This window comes from Dipodomys spectabilis, unplaced genomic scaffold (assembly GCF_019054845.1).
Source record: "Dipodomys spectabilis isolate Male_0828 unplaced genomic scaffold, ASM1905484v1 ptg000127l, whole genome shotgun sequence".
NCBI lineage: Eukaryota > Metazoa > Chordata > Mammalia > Rodentia > Heteromyidae > Dipodomys > Dipodomys spectabilis.
In genome coordinates this window covers 3922145-3941438 of record NW_024870804.1, presented here as the reverse complement: position 1 = coordinate 3941438, position 19294 = coordinate 3922145, and the positions used below count along the sequence as shown (strand labels likewise).

General features: G+C 46.5%; 1 protein-coding gene across 1 annotated transcript in view; it reads right to left on the bottom strand.

Moving 5' to 3' along the window:
* Positions 1–15704, bottom strand: part of Cacng3 (calcium voltage-gated channel auxiliary subunit gamma 3) — an 87563-nt gene extending 71859 nt beyond the window's left edge. The window contains exon 1 of the mRNA XM_042689837.1: positions 15464–15704. Coding sequence (XP_042545771.1) covers positions 15464–15674 — 211 coding nt within the window. The 5' untranslated portion in view covers positions 15675–15704. The remainder of the gene's footprint in view (positions 1–15463) is intronic.
* Between the last annotated feature and the right edge of the window lie 3590 nt (positions 15705–19294).

The window sequence follows — 19294 nt, the reverse complement described above, 5'->3', positions numbered from 1 at the left end:
ACAGTTAACATAAAGCCTGCTCAGGGAAAGCAGACCTGGAGAGGAAGGGTGGATGGTTACCATTAAAACTGCTTCCAGGCTGAGTACAGTGACACATGTTTGCAGTCTCAGTTGCTAGATGAAAAAAAGAATTGTGATTCAAGGGGGAAAAGTTAGTAAGAACCCATCTCAGTCAAAAAGCTAGATGTGCTGGTAAAAGTCTAATAATCCTATAGCTATGTGGGAGGTATAAAGAGGAGGATCGCACCAATTTAAAAGAATGTAACAATCATCAATTATCTTGGATTTATTGTTTTTGTGCCAGCTCTGGGGCTTGAACTCAGATCCTGGGTGCTTTCTCTGAGCTGAGTTTTTGTGCTAAAGGCAGGCATTCTATCACTTGAGTCACACAGCTCCACTCCTGGCTTTTGTGGTTAATTGGAGGTAAAGAGTCTCACAGCTTTCTGGTCCTAGCTGCCTTTGAACTGTGATCCTCAGACCTCAGCCTCTTGAGAAGCTAGGAACACAGATGTGAGCCCCTGGTACCTAGTAGGATTCAGTTTTTGGAAGTTCAATAATGAAAGAGAGAGAGAGGCACAGAGAGAGAGAGAGAGAAGAGAGAGAGACACAGACAGACAGACAGAGATAGAGAGTAACAAGAGACAGAAAGTAACCACTCAGCACTTAGGGGCTGGAGCTCTGAGGTCATTTGTACTCTGGTCCCAGTGCAAAGACAGGTCTGTGTACTCTACCTAAGCTTTTATAGAGTGGTTGGCAAATGGGTTTTGAGCACCTCTGAGGACCAGGGATTTTTGAGGACTCACAGCCCTTGGAGAATATTTCCATGACAACTAGATATTGGCTCACCCAGGACCTCCTACTCTAAGCTGCCGTTGCTCTGAGCCTGGCTCACCTGTGTCCCTTCTCCTTTAGCATCTTTCCTCCACCACCGTCAGTGAGGAAGGCATCAGGCCCGCTCCAGTCTTCCCTGAATCCTCAGGACCTGGCACGGTATCGAGCACCGAGTGGCTGCTGGGTCAGCACCCACAGAGCAGAGGATCCCAGGCTGGAGGTCTGCCAAGGGCAACGCACAGGCTTGGCATGTCTGGTTGGGTCTCCAATTGCAGAAAGGAGGGAAGCCAAGAGTCTGCAAACGGCCGCTACCCTACAGGAAGGATGGCTGGAAGACCTTAGCTTTAGTTATGTACTAGAAGTTTCCACATTGATGTAATTTTCCCCCCCATGATAAGAAGTAAAATATTGAAATTAATGAAGGCCTATGGACTTGGAAGAAAGAAGACTGCCCTGAAATGCTAACTCTACAACCTCTACCCTAGAAAAGAACAATGGCAGGGTAGGGCAAAGGTCAAACAAGTACAGCAAAAAGGATTTTTGTTCATTTGTTTTTGTTTGTGTTTTGGACCACAGTTTGAATTCAGGGCCCTCCTGCATACTAGCCAGGACCACTGGAGCCACACCTCCAGCCCTGATCACTTTAGGTTATTTTTCAGATAGGATCTCATGCTTTTTGCTCAGGAATGAATGGTCTTGGATCGTGATCCTCCTATCAGTGCCTCGAGTAACTGGGATTACAGGCATGCACAACTGTGTCCAGCGAGGGCTAACGTTCTTGTCTGAGGTCACAGGACATACTGCAGCACATGACAGAGTCAAGATGCAAGTCCTTCCTGGGCTTCAAGTGCTGCAAAACTTCCAGAGTCAACGTCTTAAGTCCTTAGAAATTCCATTCAAGGCCCTACACAATCTCGACTCTGGTAGACATATACAACCATACCTGGCTTCTTGGTTGAGATGATGTGTCATTAACTTTTTGCTGGGGTTCTAGTCTATGTCTTAAGCCAGTGCTATGTCTCTACAATGGAACCCCACGGGCCCTGCCTGGAAAATGGTCTTTGAGACAGTAATGGTTAAGATCCAACTTTTTTGTTTCAAATCCGATTCTCGCTGGCCTGTCCACTCCCCTCCCCCCACACGGTGCTCATGAGCGAGGAAGGGTAATCATGACACAGAGCAGGCCTCTGACTTGGATCAGAGCCTCTCCATGTGATCTCTCCCCCACTTCCCCTTTTTTAAATCCCAAGCATCAAGAACATCTCCATTCCATGCCAGATTCATTGTGGGTGAAAAGTATAATATTTTGACCAATCAGAGCTTGCTTGGTAATAAGTTCCTTGAGGCATTTTCAGCCTATCAGCAGCTCATTGATGATGCTGCCTTGTGATTGGCTAAAGGGTCAGCATGGTTTGTGGTAAATATGTGTCTAGGTGATCTGGCCTGCATCAAAACCAATTCCCACAGGTGCCAGGGAGAGGTTTGTGATGGACGAGGCGAGGGAAGGGACTGTGGTAGTTAACGGAGATTGTTCTGAATCACTTTAATGTCACGGGGAGGGATTACCGTATTCCAGGGAAGCTGCGAAAGCGGCCTGACAGCATATGCTACAGAATACAGAGTGGTGGAAAACAAGCCCCATTTCCTAAACACGCAGGTAACCACATGCATAGACTCTTAGGCACAGAGTCTGCTGGGTTTGTGCACAATATGTCCACACACATGTGTGTTCTTTGTTTTTTGACTCTCTCCAAGTTTGCACCCAGCATATTGAAGGAATTTGACGATGGGCCTACTCTGGATAATGATCCAGGGGAAAGTAGGAAATAAGAGATGATAAACATGAAGCAGATTTCCAGGACTCAAGAAATGTGACAGATATGGATATAGATAGATTGATACCTAGGTATTGATATACCCAGACATACTCATCTGTCAGGAAGAATGATAGTGCATCATTTGCAGAGAAATGGGTAGACCTGGAAAAAATTATATGAAGTGAAGTAAGTCAGGATCAGCGAGACAAAGGTGCATTTTTTCTCTCCTATGTAGAAGCTAGATCTAAGCTGGTCACCAGTAGCTCACGCCTGTAATCCTAGCTACTCAGGAGGCTGAGATCTGAGGATCATGGTTCAAAGCCAGCTCTGGCAGGAAAAGTCCATGAGACTCTTATCTCCAATTAACTAACTACCAAAAAGCTGAAAGTGGTACTGTGGCTCAAGTGGTAGAGTGCTAGCCTTGAGCAAAAAAAAAACCTCAAGGATAGCTCCCAGGCCCTGAGTTCAAGGCCCAGAACAATAAGAAGTTAGATCTAATTTACAAATATGTATAGTTAAACATACACAGGGTCATATAATAGGTACATAAACAAATTAATATTAAACATATTAACATATATATGTAAATTAGCGTACCCAGGGAAGAATTCTGACAGTACAAATCTTTTGAATAGCTAAGTTAGAATCATTCTAACAAAATGTATAGCAGAAAGCTGGAACTTGGGGTGTCAGGGGGTGAGATCAAGAGAAGGGGGGCAGGTGAATGGAGAGAAGAAAAGAGGGCAAATGCAATCACGATATTCAATGTACATATGTGAGAATGGAACTAGGGAAATTGAGGGGCTGGGTGGGGAGGAGAAATTGAGGAGGTGGGGGAGGATGAAGGAACATTGATCTTGATCAAGACGCATTGTACTCACAGACTGAAATGGGGAGTTAGAAACCTCTGTAAAACTACTTAAAGATAAAAGTAACGTTTTTCTTTTGAATGTTGGTTGTAGGGCCTGAATCCAGGGCCTCGGTGCTATTACTGAGATCTTTCACTCAAAGCTAGCACTCTACCACTTTGAGTCACAGCACCACTTCTGGTTTTCTGGTGGTTCATTGGAGATATGAATCTCATGGGCTTTCCTGCCTGGGCTGGCTTTGAATTGTGATCCTCAGATCTCAGCCTCCGGAGTAGCTAGTATTACAGGCATGAGCCACTGGTGCCCGGCTTAAAGATAATTTTTTTTTTCAAGAAAAAAAGGTGAGGTGCTAGGGGTTCATGCCTGTAATCCTAGCTACTCCAGAGGCTGAGATCTGAGGATCATAGTTTGAAGCCAGCCCAGGCAGGAAAGTTGTCAAGACTCGAATCTTCCAATAAACTATTTAAAAAAAGCCAGAAGTGGAGCCATGGCTCAAGTGGTAAAGTGCTTGCTTTAAGCAAAAGAAGATCAGGGACAGGGCCAAGGCCCAGAGTTCAAGCCCCAGGGCTGGCCAAAAAACAAAAAATGAGAAAGTAAGAGCTGACTGGCATGATGAATGTTTTCAGGACTGGAAAGTCCAGCTCCCCCTAAATACAGGTTGATGACTTATAAACAATCAAAGCTGGGATTGTAGGACTTAGCAGATGGGTTGCCTGTAAATACTCCAGGGCTGAATAGCTGTTGTTAAGGATTAGCAACCCTCCCATCACTGTTCCCCCCCCCCCCCCACACAACAACCTGCCAGCAAAATCCCATATTTATTGAGCATCTACTACCCTCCAGCCCGGGTGCCAGGCTGATGTTTTGGAGAAGTGTAGTGGTTAAGAACGTTAGGATGACACATGACATTTAATAATGTTTCTAACTCTAGGCAGGTTGAAAGGTAGAGAGATGATCTCAGAATTTGCCTGCCTTTGATCTCATCCCAGCTACTCATTTCTGTTAGATTTAAGCCCAAGGATAGTAAAAGCCAAGCCCCATGGGCCCACACGGTCTGTCTGGCACCCTTCAAAGATGGCTTTGGTCTGGGCACCAATGGCTCACGCCTTTAATCCTAGCTACTCAGGAGGCTGAGATCTAAGTATCGAGGTTCAAAGCCAGCCAGGGCAGGAAAGTCAGTGAGACTCTTATTTCCAATGAACCATCAGAAAACGGGAAGTGGTGCTGTGGCTCAAAGTCGTAGAGCATTAGCTTTGAGCAGAAGAGCTTAGGCAGCACCCAGTCTCTGAGTTCAAGCCCCATGACCAACAATAAACAAACAAACAAATGATGACTTTGGCCTTCTACGTGCAGCCTGAGAGTCTGGCTACCAGTTAAATACATTAAAGTTGGGCAAGCCAGAGCGGAGAGGTAGATGAAGAATGGAGTCTTCGATGCCTGCCTGACCTAGAGTTTAAAGCTCAAAGAAGCTGAAGCAATAATGCACCCAAGTTTCATGGTGAACTTTAACAGAAACTCCGAGTTTGCAAATTCGCCCAGCTCCAAAGGGAAGTAGTGGGTGGCTCCAATTCTGTTTACCTGCCTGGGTTTCTTGTTCTCACTTCCAAATGGCTGACATTTCCTTTTTTTCTTTTCTGTTCTTTTTTTTTCCCCCCAACAGAAACGAACATTCAGTTTCCAGCAGTACCACTTCTTCTCAGCCGAGGGCTAACAACTACTCATCTATCGGCTTCACCGTCTCTTTTTTCTTGGTCTTGCTTTAGTGGAGCTGGGATCAAACCTGGCAACAGTTGAGATCCTTAATTTTCAGAGTAGGGAGGAACCCATCTGACCAGGCCTGGGCTTGTGAATCACGACAGGGAACAGTTAGGATGAGACTCACTTCCAGTCCCTTATGCTAGCTTCTTGACCTCTCTGCCCTCAGCCCCCTGGCTGGTGTGAGAATGAATTGAGTCTGTTTACATTTCAGGTTCACCCAAGTGCTTGGCTTGTAGCTAATGAGAAAAGCAGAGGTGAGGGAACTGGAAAACCAGCTTTACCTTAGTAAGGGAGACTAACTCCACACCCACACCCACACCCACACCCACACACACAAACACACACACACACACACACACACACACACACACACACACAGCGCATCATAGTGGCTTTGATCTTCTGAAGAAGCCATGAGAATCAAATCAGCTTCATGATGCATTTCCTTCCAATCTTGCCTGCCATCCAATGTGTCTGTTAAGTGAAGAAATAAACACCCAGTGGATGGTCCAGGAACAAATGCCACAGACGGCCACTTGGTAACTTGGCATAGAAGGTGTGTATTGATTTTCTTAGTTCCCTGACAGCTCTTTCTGTATCTTCCCCTCCCTGCACACACCGGTGTTCATTGGCCTTTTATGCCAGGGGGAAATGCTTTCGCGACCTTGAACATGTTGGACAAATCCTGAATTCTCAGTCGAGTGCAAGTGGCTCATGCCTGTAATCCCAGCTACTCAGAAGACTGAGATTTGAGGATCAAAGTTCAAAGCCAGCCTAGGCAGACAAAGCCATGAGCTCTTATCTTCAACTAACCAGCTTAAGAGCCAGAAGTGGAGGTGGTGTGACTCATGTAGTCAAGCCTTGAGTGAAAAAGCCAAGTATGAGCGCAAGGCCCTGAGTTCAAGCTCCAGGCTGGCCGCACACATAGACACACACACACACACACACACACACACACACACACACACACACACATACCCTGAATTCCCCTTCATCTCTGTTTCTTCTTTATTTTCACTGACTCCCTTTTTTGTGGGGGAGGTAGCAGAGATCTTTGCTTCCTAGTGGTAGCAAGCCTATTTCCCTTAGAGATTCGTGCCCTGAGCAGCAAGCAAGAAAAACAAAACCAACAACAAACAGCAACAACACCAACCCTAAAAAACCCCAGTGTGTCAGTCCACTCCACCAAGTGAGACTGCAAAGCTTTCTTATTGTGACTGCTTCTCCAGCCCAACTAAACATGGCTTGGGTCTCACTAACTTGGCCTGGCCTCAAAACTGCAATCCTCCCAATCTCTGCCTCCTTCCCAATCCACTAACTGGGATTACAGGTGTGAGCTACAGTACCTGATTCTCTCATATATTATTAAGGTCACATTTTTCTCCTACATTGGAAGAATGCTTCTGGCTGGGTCACAGGGACATGGGAAAAGCACAACCCTGGGCTTGTCTAGGTTTCTCTGTAACCTCAAGGAACTGTTTTCCTTGGGATGCCTCCATATGTCAAAGCATAATTTTCAAAATTGTGAAAAGCACAGTTCTCCTAAAGTACATAGTGAACGCATGTCAAGTCTTACCCAACTCAGCAGCAAGGAAGCCAGGAGAATGACAAAATTCTTTCCATGGAAGATGTTTTACATTTATTTCAGTGAAAAAGAGTGTCTTGGAATAAGATTGCTAAGTTAGATATAAAGCTAATGAATGTCCTCAGGAGACGGAAATAAATCCACAAAATGTAGAGTTATTTCTTCTAACGAACAAATCACATGACTCTCAATTGGATAAAAATGTTGATGGATGGGCTGGGAAGGTGGCTCAGTGGTAGAGCGCTTGCCTTGCATGCACGAGGCCCTGGGTTCGATTCCTCAGCACCACATAAGCAAAAAGAAAAAAGTCGGAAGTGGCGCTGTGGCTCAAGGGGTAGAGCGCTAGCCTCGAGCTGAAGAGCTGAGGGACAGCACCCAGGCCCAGAGTTCAGGCCCCAACAACCAGACTCCCCCCCAAAAAATGTTGATGGATGGGCTGGGAAGGTGGCTCAGTGGTAGAGCTCTTGCCTCGCATGCATGAGGCCCTGGGTTTGATTCCTCAGCACCACATAAGCAGGAAAATAAAGCCGGAAGTGGCACTGTGACTCAAGTGGTAGAGCGCTAGCCTTGAGCTGAAGAGCTGAGGGACAGCACCCAGGCCCAGAATTCAGCCCCCCACAACCGACAAAAAAAATGTTGATGGACATCTTCCTTGTTTTCTACAGCCTCTGGGCCTGTCATCTTAGCTATTTAGGAGGCTGAGATCTGAGGATCTCAGTTCAAAGTCAGCCCAGGCAGGAAAGTCTAGGAGATTCTCATCTCCAGTTAACCAGTAAAAAGCTGAAAGTGGAGGTGAGGCTGAAGTGGTAGAGCATCAGCCTTGAGCAAAAAAAAGTCCTAAGTTCAAACCCCAGTACACACACATACACACACACACACACACACACACACACACACACACACACACACACACACACACACACACACACACACACACATGAAGTTAAACAAAGATACACTCCTCCTCAAAGCATAAGACACACATCCTCCTGTGAAAGCATTCACAGGCCTTGGCATCATTGGCATGATTTCTTGTTTTATTATTATTTTCTTGTTTTATTACCCAACCTTGGACTGCAGGCCATTGCCTTAATTTAACTCTACGAGATACAATTTCAAGGAATAAAGTATTTTTCTGGACATCTACTTCTAAGATGTATGGAATTCATAGAATCAGAATGCAGAGGGTTGGAAGAAGAGGACTCACTCCTTTGTTTTTACCAGGTAGAAGGAAGGCTCCAGATACATAAGACCAGCCAATAAGAATTGGTGGGCCAGGCTCTGGTGGCTCATGCCTGTATCCTAGCTACTCAGGAGGCTGATATCTGAGGATGGTGATATGAAGCCAGCCTGGGCAGGAAAGTCTGTGAGAATCTTATCTCTAATGAACCACCAGAAAACTGGAAGTGGTGCTGTGGCGTAATGCAGTAAAGCTCCAGCCTTGAGTGAAAAAGTTCAGGGACAGCACCCAGATCCTGAGTTCAAGCCCCATGGCCAACAAAAATAAATAACTAAATAAAAAATAATTTGTGGATCCAAGCCATGATGGTACCAACAAGGCCAGGTCTTTGACCTATGTGGATCATTGGGAGTCCTAGGGTGGTTTCAGCAATGATGAAGGACCTGGGCCAGATGTCATCATCCAACAGTTTGGGAAATGCTTCACCCTTTCAATCACTAATGTAACTTGATGGAAATGTCCCAGATACATGTTGCTCATGCGTACATCCTGACCTCCACCACCTACCAGATCTCCAACACAGCCACGGTGACTCAGGCCATCCTATTTTAAGTCTACAGTCTCTTCTCTCTTGAATTTGTCTCTCTTGGTCTTCGTGAGTGAGGAGGAGAAGAGTACAGAGATAGGAACTTGGCTAGGATTCAAATAGGAAGAGGACCGGAGGGCATGGATCAAGTGGCAGAACTGGCAAGTGTGAGGCCCTGAGTTCAAAACCCAGCATCACCATAACAACAACAACAACAAAGGAACAACTGGGAACTGGTGGCATCACACCTGTAATCTTAGATACTCAGGAGGCTGAGATCTAAGGATCTCAGCTTGAAGCCAGCCCAAGGCAGGGAAGTCTAGGAGATTTTTATTTCCAGTTAACCAGCAAGAAAGTCAGAAGTAAGCCTGTGGCTCAAGTGGTAGAGCAAAAAAGCTCAGGGGTAGTGCCTAGGTCCTGAGTTCAAGCCCCAGGACTAGCACATTTTTTTTCAAAAAAAGAAAGTCAGGTGCCAGTGGCTCACGCCTATAATCCTAGCTACTCAGGAGGCTAAGATCTGAGGATCATGGTTCAAAGCTAGCCCCAGCAGAAAAGTCCCCATGAAACTCTTATCTCCAATTAACCACTCAAAAAACAAGAGGTGACACTGTGGCTCAAATGGTAAAGTGTTAGCCTTTAGCACAAAGAGGCTCAGAGACAGTGCCCAGTCCCTGAGTTCAAGCCTGATGACCGACAAAAAAAAGAAAGAAAAAAAGAAAAAAAGAAGGAAAGAAAGGAAGAAGAAAAAGTAACAGAAGAAAATAAGCAGAACTCTTAAACATCCTATACATGGCTTAAAGACGGATGTTATCCTAAGCCTAAAGCCAGTGGGGTAGAAGGGACTACTTGGTATGGTTTCTAAGCCATAGCAACATACACCAATGTCTCCAACAGACAAGATCCCCTTCTGAACAAACGACGTTCTAGTTGGGTAATCCAGAGCTCTGCGAAGTATGAATTAGCGTTTTCTTAGAGAAGCTAGTACAGGACAATGGTACATGGAACATTTCTCTACCAATGGACTCTCTCTCTCTTTCTCTTCTTCCTGTCACAGCTCTGCAGCCTCTCTGAAAGTTGCTGCATTCATAAATAAAGCTGGAAGCCCATCTGGCTGAAAAACTTGAGCAAACTTGAGCCATCTGGAGATTTGGAAATATGGGGGAACTTCTAATAACTGGCTAATCTTTGTCAGTTTCTCAGCCAGATGTTAGGTGTCAGTCAAACCCATCTGTAGCAGAAGCAGTAGTGAGATCGAACCTCTTTTCTGTCATTTGAAGTTGTTTTGGTCCTAAAATACTAGCAGGGCTTTCATTTCTTAGTCACCATTAAAAAAAAAAAAAGAATTGTAAGAGTGATTATTGATTTAGAAAGAGTCATTGAGGAGCAAGTAGGAAAATAACTAGAAAGTTGGGATCAAAAAGGCCATTTAGATGATTTTTCAGGGTTGAAATATGGAAAACCAGGGGCCAAATTTAGCTACAATGTAGATAAGGTTTTGGCTGGTCCCATTTTTTTTTTAAATAATTGAATTTGTTGCTTGCATTCTGGGATTCAGAGTTTACATCTGGCTTTTCTTTTCCTTCCTTCCTTCCTTCCTTCCTTCCTTCCTTCCTTCCTTCCTTCCTTCCTTCCTTCCTTCCTTCCTTCCTTCCTTCCTTCCTTCTTTCCTTCCTTCCTTCCTTCCTTCCTTCCTTCCTTCTTCTTTTTGTGGTGCTGTTGTTTGAACTCAGGGCCTCACACTTGCTAGGCAGGTGCTCTACCACTTGACTTGCCTACCAGCTCTTTCTGCCCCAATTACTTTTGAGATAGGATTTTTTCTCAACATCAGCCTGGTCTTAATCCTCTTAATTACATTTCCCACTGTAGCTGAGATGACAGACATGAACCATCCTGCCAAGCTTTGTCTGGTGAGATAGATAGCATCATGCAAGCTTTTTCTCCAGCTGGCTTCAAACCACACTTCTCCAAACCTCTGCCTCCTGAGCAGCTAGGATGACAGGTGTGAGCCACATGTAATCACATACATCCTCAGGCTTTTCTATTGGGCCACATGTAGTCACATACCTCCTCGGGTAAGAGCCAGTGGAACTGAAGCAACTGCTACCATTTCGATGGTGTTTGTATCTTCCAGTTGGTCATTGTCCCCATTGCTCCTTACTGACCTTACACTGAGCCAGATCTCAGTTGCGATTTGTCTTTCTAGCTGCATTGCCTCCTTCTCCCATAGAAACAAATTAAGAGGGCCATAACAGCTTGCTTCACACCTACCATTACTTCTAGGGCCACGGAGACATCTGGATTCACTCTTCCCAATTTGAGATTTATTTATTTATTTGTTTGTTTATCTATTTATTTGATCCATTGTTGATCAGGGCCTGGTTGCTGTCCCTGGCTGTTTTTCCCCTCCAGGCTAGTGCTCTACCATTTTGAGCCACAGAGCCACTTTCGGTTTTCTGGTGGTTATTTGGAGATAAGAGTCTCATAGCCTTTCTTGCTCAGGTTGGCTTCAAACCATGATCCTCAGATCTCAACCTCCTGAGTAGCTAGGATTACAGATGCGAGCCACCAGCACCTGGCAAATTTGACCTTCAATTGGGTAAACTGAAGTCCAAAGGAGAGACACCAGATGTACAATTTGCATCGCTGTGGGTGACAGAGATGTGATTAGCTCCTAGGGTTCTTAGCCTCGATCTGAGTGCCTTGCTTTGATTGAGTCTAGAACTTCCACAGGTTTTCTTAATGAGCAAGCCTCGTTTGGAACATGCTATCATTTAGTTCTCATGCTGCCGCTGAAGATGCACGGCAGGTTGGGGTTCGGCATTGTAGATGCCTTGTGTGCTTCCCTGATAATGACTCAGGCAATCATTTTGGTTGCTCACTGTGGGATTCTCTCCATAGGTTGTTTTTTTTGTTCATTCAGAATGTGCCCTATGCTGTCATCCTGCCTGTCTGCTGCCTCCTGTCCTCTGCCTATGTGCATGGCTGTGCCCCCCACCCAGAGCTGGAGCTTCTTAATTTTGGACAGAAAGTTTCATGTGAAGTTGGGAACTAGTGTTCACACCTGTCAGCCTAGCTACTTAGAAGGCTGAGATCTGAGGATTGCAGGTTGAAACCCTCCCACGCCCGCTCCCCCTGGTCAGGGCAGGACAGTCTGTGAGACTCTGATCTCCAACAAACCACCAAAGAGTTGGAAATGGAGCTGTGGCTTCACTGAAAAAGCTCAGGGATAGTGTCCAGGCCAGCACTCTCTCTCTCTCTCTCTCTCTCTCTCTCTCTCTCTCTCTCTCTGTCTCTCTGTCTCTGTCTCTGTCTCTCTCTCTCTCTCTCTTACACACACAGACACAGACACACACTTCTTACAACAATATGAGTACATAGTAACCAGTCTATATTCCGCTTGATATAAAAATGAAAGCAGAAATGTTCTCTTTTCCTTTGAGCAATGTTGTCTTCATGGACACTTAAGCTTTCATACATACTCTGGAAATTGGGATTCTCAGAGTTCCACCATGGACCTACAGCAGCAAAGTATCTGCAGAAGGGCCTAATATTTATTTAAACCTCTTCATGAGACTCTAATGACTAGGAATGTTTGGGAGCATTTGATATTATTTCATTAAACTTGAACATTTTCTTCATTTTTTTTTCTTTTTTTGTGTGTATGTTGGTCCTTGTTTTTGAACTCAGGGCCTGGTCCCTGTCCCTTAGCTTGTGTTTACTCAAGGCTTGGGCCACAGCATCACTTCTAGCTTTTTGCTGGTTAAGCAGAGGTAAAAGTTGCATGGACTTTCCTGCTTGGGCTGGCTTTGAACCATGATCCTCAGATCCCAACCTCCTGAGGAGCTAAGATTAAAAGTGTGAGCCATCGGTGCCTAGCTAGCAGACTCTCATTTTTGGACAAAATAGCCACATTATTTTGTAACTCTTAAACACAGTATGGGAGAACTGGATGCTCTAACCTTATATCTTTTCTATCTCAATTTTCTATTTTTTTTATATCTCAATGTTAAGAAAATTGAGCTTGCAATCCTCCAGTTATCCACCGATGCTTAAAATACCAGGGAAACCAGGATGCTGTGGCTCTGTGATAGACAGGGAGTTACCTAATAAGTAATGGCTTCACAATGTCATCCTCACAGAGGCCAGGATTGCCTCGGGTAGATGCTGCCTGCTGCACAGACCTCACCATGCAGAAACCAGGGGGTTTCACAAGTTCCTTGAGCACCTGATGTATTTCACTCATTAAGAAAAGTTACAGCTGGGCATCAGTGGCTCACATCTGTCATCCTAGCTACTCAGAAGGCTGAGATCTAAGGATCACAGTTCAAAGCCAGCCTGGGTAGGAAAGTCCATGAGACCCAATTAATGAGCAAAAATCCAGAAATGAGGTGATGGCTCAAGTGGTAGAGTGCTAGCCTTGAGCAAAAAAAAATGCTCAGGGACAGTGCTCAAGCCCTGAACAAGCCTCAGTATTGGCACATACACACCATTTAAAAAATAAAGCATCTTGGGGTACCTAATACCTCAAAATGAAAGAAGAATTAGCCAGCACAAATCATGTAAAGACTGCAATAGATTTTTCTCAGATTTGCTTGTTTAAGGACACATCATCACTTCATACAATTCTTTCTTTTCTTTTTTTAAATGTCATCCTGAGGAATCGAACCCAGGGCTTCATACATGCTAGGCAATCACTCTACCACTAAGCCACATCTCCAGCCCCCATGCAATTCACTCTTGATTCTATTTCTTGCTTCTCCCACTTAGCCCTCAGAGTGCCTGTGTGGGATTCCAACTCTTAGATACACTGTGGGTGCAGATCATGGTGTTGGAGCAAAGGAAAGCCATCATTTGAGAACTTCTGAAAAAGAGCTTAGTGATTTTAGACCCTATTTCTGCTCAGATAGGTTTAGTTTATCATAAAGGGAGCAGAACTGGTGTTTGACTGTACCATTCCAGGAGGCAATGGAATTGTAAATGAGTAAAACACGATCCACTGGTACACCCGTGAGCGTTTGGGGCTTCAGAGGATCTTTATGTTTTTCTTCTGCCATCTCTAGAACTATGTAGGTATCAAAACATCCACCAGATCAGAGTGTTATAAAACGCTCAGTTGGGGAGAAGGCATTGCGGAGTTCCTTTAATTGTGAATTACCATAAAGAATTGCAAACATTAGGTTCCTGTCAATGTTTAAGAAAGAATTTGTTTTGTCATTTTTTGAGTACAAACGGATCCAGTGTAAATGTTGGATCACATTCACTCAAGACCACTAGTTCGAAATGAATCACTTTTCAGATGCCAAATGGAAGGTTGGAAAGGATCTGTGTCTTAGCTCAGATCACATGTAGTCTTGGAAAAGCACTCAGTGCTCCTGACTTCACCTGACCCTTGCCTGCCTTGGAAACAACCCTTTTTCTAACCTGGGTTTCCTACCAGTTGCCAATTTGTGTTGGAAAACCCAGAATCAACTGTAGTAGCATTAAAGTCAGGAGAGCGTCAGGACCTGGGCAGAAAGCCAAGGAATGATGCAATAGTACACTAGCAAGTGATGTCATAGCATGATTTTCTAAGTCATTTACAGAAATGCACAGCTTTAAGAAGCCCTGACAAATGCCAGCCCCAGGGGTGGGGGAGATTGGAGGTGGGAGTGAAGAGCCAATGGCAGACAGGGGAGGGGAGCACACAGGAAGCCCCTTTTCTTGTCTATCACAGGGGTCAGCCTCACAGATCACCAGGAAGCCTGGGACAACTCCCTCTGCCTCTTTCATCCAGTGACTGTCCTGGGGCCCACAGTTCCACAGAGCTTTGATTTCCTTCTTTATCTCTCTACTCACTCCCCATGACATTCAGGCATTGCCCAGGGATGTAGTGAGTGACTCCTGATATGGGGGAAGCAAGTTCGGCCGTGAGATCGACTACCCGAGGGCTTTGCATTCCTCTTCGTTGTAATTCCCCACAAACCCTTTAATTTTCTAGAATGACAAGGAGGAACTACACATCTTGGAGCAATCAATCTTGTCCGAATGTCATGGAAATACATCTGTGGTTGTTTTTCTTTTTGGTGGAATATGTGTGAGAGAAATGATTTAGGAATGAAGTCAGGTGGATACCAAATCACTAAGACTTCAGTTTGGGGGGGGATCCAAAACAATGAAGCATGTTATTAATGAGGAGTTGGGTTTTTTTTTTCTGTAAATGTATGTGGAGCCTGGGGGGGGCGGTAGGGTTCATGTATGTGACCCTGAACAACTTGGTCATAGAGATTCATGGTAATATATAGTTAGACCAAACTCAGAAGAAACTGATGAAGAGTCGGGTAAGAGATATGGTAATAGCTCAGAATGTGCCACATCAGACCACGATCGCCGCCGCCACCCCACTGCCACCACTGCCTGGCTATCCTCCTGTCTGCCTTGCTCCTTGTCCCAATCCTCCCCACCCCACTCACTGGAATACGATTTCGGCAAATCCACAGACTCCCTTCTCTAGCCAGAGCTCTAAGCAGTTCACAGTGTGCTTAGGCATCTGGGATTTGAAGATCTCTCAGTCGCAGAAGCTGCTGTGAGCACATCGCAAGCTCACTCACACAAAACGTGCACAAGAAACAACCAACAAGACCCATACCCTCCTCATCCCATCCCACATACACCCGGTCATGCTGGGAGCAGCATCTGTGCATCCACACGTCCTCAGAAACAAATCTCAACTCTTCCTCTCTCCCCAAACACTGCCTCCCTCTCCCCCACAGACACCAGCACACCCGCAGCGGTGGCTGGCAGCGGCGGCAGCAGCAACAGCAGGCTTATTTCAAGGCAGGGAGAGGAATTTGTAAATACCTTCCAAGCAGCAGGTTCGCCACAGCCCCGAATGGGTCATGACTTCTTCATTTTTCCTGCTCGTTTCGTTATCACTTGTAGACTTAGTCCTACACACGCCTCTGGAATATAACCAGTAGTCCGTGCCCACTGCAATGGTCATTAAGCTGAAAGCTGCGAAGGCGCCTACAGTGGTGATTAACATCTGGATTCCTCGGTCACACATCCTCATAATTCTTCATGGTACTCTGGACGGCTGGGGGGAGGTGTGGAGGGGGATATTCAGTGCCAGAGCAGTGTGTATGTGGGGAGGGCGGTGAGGGGGAAATCTCTCTGCCGCTGGCTAACCTAGGACAAGCTTTTCCAAAATTCCCGATCTCCTCTTGTCAGCATCCACAGGGACTTGGGCAAAAGCTGGGATTTCCTGTCTTGAGCTCTCTCCAGTTCCCGGGGTCGTCTTCGTCTATGGCCCTCAGAAGGGTGCAGGCTCCAGGGGGCTGGTCCACCTCATTGCTGCCTCCGGAGGATCCCCGAGTTCCTTTCATTCCTCGGGGGCTTGGCTAGGACGAAGGTCCGTGCAGGGCATGGTTTCGGAGAGCTTGGAGCTAGCTGCCAGCTGGGTTTTGCGATGTGTCGGGGCTCCTCTGACAGCCCCGACCCCTGCCCGGGGAGACTCAAGACTGAGAGAGCGAGAGAGAGCGAGAGAGAGAGAGAGGAGAGAGAGAGAGGAGAGAGAGGTCTGGTGGTGGTGCGTGCGCGCGTGTGTGCGCGCGTGTGTGTGCGAGTGTGCGTGCAGGCGCGTGTGCCGGGGTGAGGGCGGATGGCAAAAAATAGCACTGCTGAGAGGCGAGTCCCCGAGAAGAGTGTTCGCTGCTTCCCCAGCCTCCCAGGAAAGCTCTCCGCCCGCTCCCCACACCCCCGCGCAAACTGGAGAGAAGACGGCGGGGTCCGGGGGCTGGCGGGGAGGGCGGGGGCCGCGCGGCTCCACCGAGGTCCGTGGTCAGCTCCCCGCCTGTTGCCGGCCTCTGCCTCCGCCTCCCGGGCTCCAAGTCCGTGGTGCTGAACGGACAGCTCCCTTCCTGCGCCTGCACCCCGCGCCCGTGGTGCTGAACGGACAGCTCCCTTCCTGCGCCTGCACCCCGCGCCCGTGGTGCTGAACGGACAGCTCCCTTCCTGCGCCTGCACCCCGCGCCCGTGGTGCTGAACGGACAGCTCCCGCCCGGCGCCTGCACCCCGCGTCCCCGTGGTGCTGAATTGGACAGCTCCCTCTCAGCCTCTTGCACTGGGGGATGGGGCCGTCTGAACCTTCCCGGGGTTGGGAAGGTGTGTGTGTGTGGGGGGGGGGGTTCGGGGGACGGGGAACCACCCTGCTGGATCGGCTTTGCTCGATCAAGCCTACGCCCCCCGCGCAAAGTTTGGGGGAGCCCAGGGAGGTCAGCGCCGTGGTTCCGGGGCGCTGCAGCAGCAGCAGCAAGTCTGGTGGCTCCCGATTCCCCGGGAAGGGTTAAAGGAGAGGGGACCAGGGAAGAAGCTGCAGCGCACCCCAGGCTGCGCGCTCAGCGCCCACCCAGCACAGATTCTCCAATCTACCCCTTCCCAAGTCCCCTCCCCCCATCCCCACCCCCATGCCGGGGCGCACAACCAGGCAAGTTTGCCTTTTGCTGTGGGAGCCGCTGAAGTCCACTAGGGAGAACGTTGGTCTTCTTAAAGAGACCGGAGGCTCGTTCTATGGCTCACTTGGGCCAGTCAAAAGTGTTGTCACGGCCGCCTCTGTCTAGTCTGTCTCGATGGAGTTCCCCAGAGAACAAACCAATATGTCTACCCTCCTTTCCTCTGGAGCTCGGGCAGACACGGGAGACGGTGTTCAGATCAGACCCGGAGTTATTCATACACACAGGAACACGCATTCAACAGGACGGAACGTGTATTTCTCTAGGGCTACAGGAGCTAGCTGTACATCGTCTCTGCTTCACGCATCAGAGATCCTGGGCAAAAGGCATGTAAGAGCTGGGTCTCTGTCTACAATTCTTAAATATTTTAACTGGAAAGGAGTGACCCAGGCTCTCTCCAAAAGTCCTTGTGGGGCTCATTTGTAAACATTCCTGTGTAAGTCAAACCATGAAGCGGGTGGGGTGAGATCTGCTTTCTCTGTTAATGCCAGCTGCAGTTACTATTGTACCCTAGATCTCTCCTCCTGGAGACAGTTAGAGTTGCAAAGTAGCACCTTGAACCATCGTTTTGGTACTATGTATTGTAGCATACACTGAGCTTTTTTTCCTTCTTCTTCTTGTAGCATAACTGATACCCAGAGATTGCAGGGTTGGAATTGAGTATTGTTGGGTTGTGTCTGCAATTCCCAAGCTGTGTTCACATCCAACCATTGTATTTGAGTGTTATTTAACTGGACACATGTATAATGGGAAGTAAGGAGCCATCTCTGTCTGTCTGGGAACTAGTATTCAGACAACTGAGTAGCAGTAGTGTATCAAAGGGTTATCCAAGGCAGCTCACCACAGCTCAGGGATTTTGCTACTTTGATTTTGGGGTTAAAAGTCATTTGGAGTCCTGGTTCTGGATGTTAGATACACAAGTGTATGCATAGCTCTCAAAGTATAGCTGTGATAGGATTATGTCTGAATGTTTCCCTGGGCTGTGTTATGACTTCCAACTACCTGTGAATTTGTTGTAGAAGTAAAGCAGATGTGTAAATACCTGCAAGCAGAATTAAAGCAGGTGTGTCTATACTTGCATGCAGTGTGTGGATCACGTGGATGTGTTTGTTATAGAAACATAGACAGCCGTGTGCCTGCATGGATGTGGGCCAGTATGTATAGACAGTGGATGTTTGAATGTGTAGGTTTGTACACCAACATGTGTTGAGCTACAAATGTACTTGTCAGGGTGGGCTGAAGATTTGCAACATATAACCACAAGGAAACATATAAACTTGGAGCCAGGGCTATAGCTAATCATATTCCAGAAGAGTAATAAGAGTGGCATGTAAACGCCCAGGAAAACTATTGAATGTTGATTTCCTATAAGGAGATTTTGCTTCTCAACACAGCCTTGATTGATGTTAGCTTTAAAAGAAAAAGAAACATGGAACCAGGTAACTTGAGAGGATGGGAACATTGAACCAGATAATCTGAAGGGATGGTTGGAATTGAGACTAATGGAAGAGGTGACACTGATCAAGATGCGTTGTACTCATACATGGCTGTGCTGAACTGAAAACTCTTTGTACAACTGCTTAAAGATAATCCCCAAATATGAGCAATAAAAAAGAAAAGGCAAAGGAGAAGGTCATATGTAACATGGAGGAGCAGTTAGTCTTTCGTGGGAGGTTTGATAAACTGAGTGAACATTTCCTTTCTCATCCCCAGAAACTTAAGGAGCATTAAGTAATGAATTATGACCAAAGGCCATTCCAGGATTTTCTTCTCTTATTCCTGCTGGAAAATGAAGGATATTCTTTCAAGTCAGGATGTTATTAATGGAATGTCAAGGGCTTTGGCCTCAGGGAGAGTGTGACCCCAGAGACCCACAGCATAGCAAGAGTCACTCCATCTCCAGGCCTCAGCTCTGTAATATCAGCCCAGACATACAGGATATGCTGCCCAGGAGTCCTGCAGATGGAATCAGGTATTTGAAAGGCTGAGCTTGAGTATGTGAAAAAAAGAATTATAATTAGGATGTGCACATTTTTGTGAAGAAGGAAAAAGGATGCAAGATATAAGATTGGAGCTCTAGCCAGGCACTGATGGCTCAACTCTGCTCCTAGCTACTTAGAAAGCTGAGATCTGAGGATCATAGTTCAAAAAAAGTTCAGACAGAAAGTCCATGAGACTCATC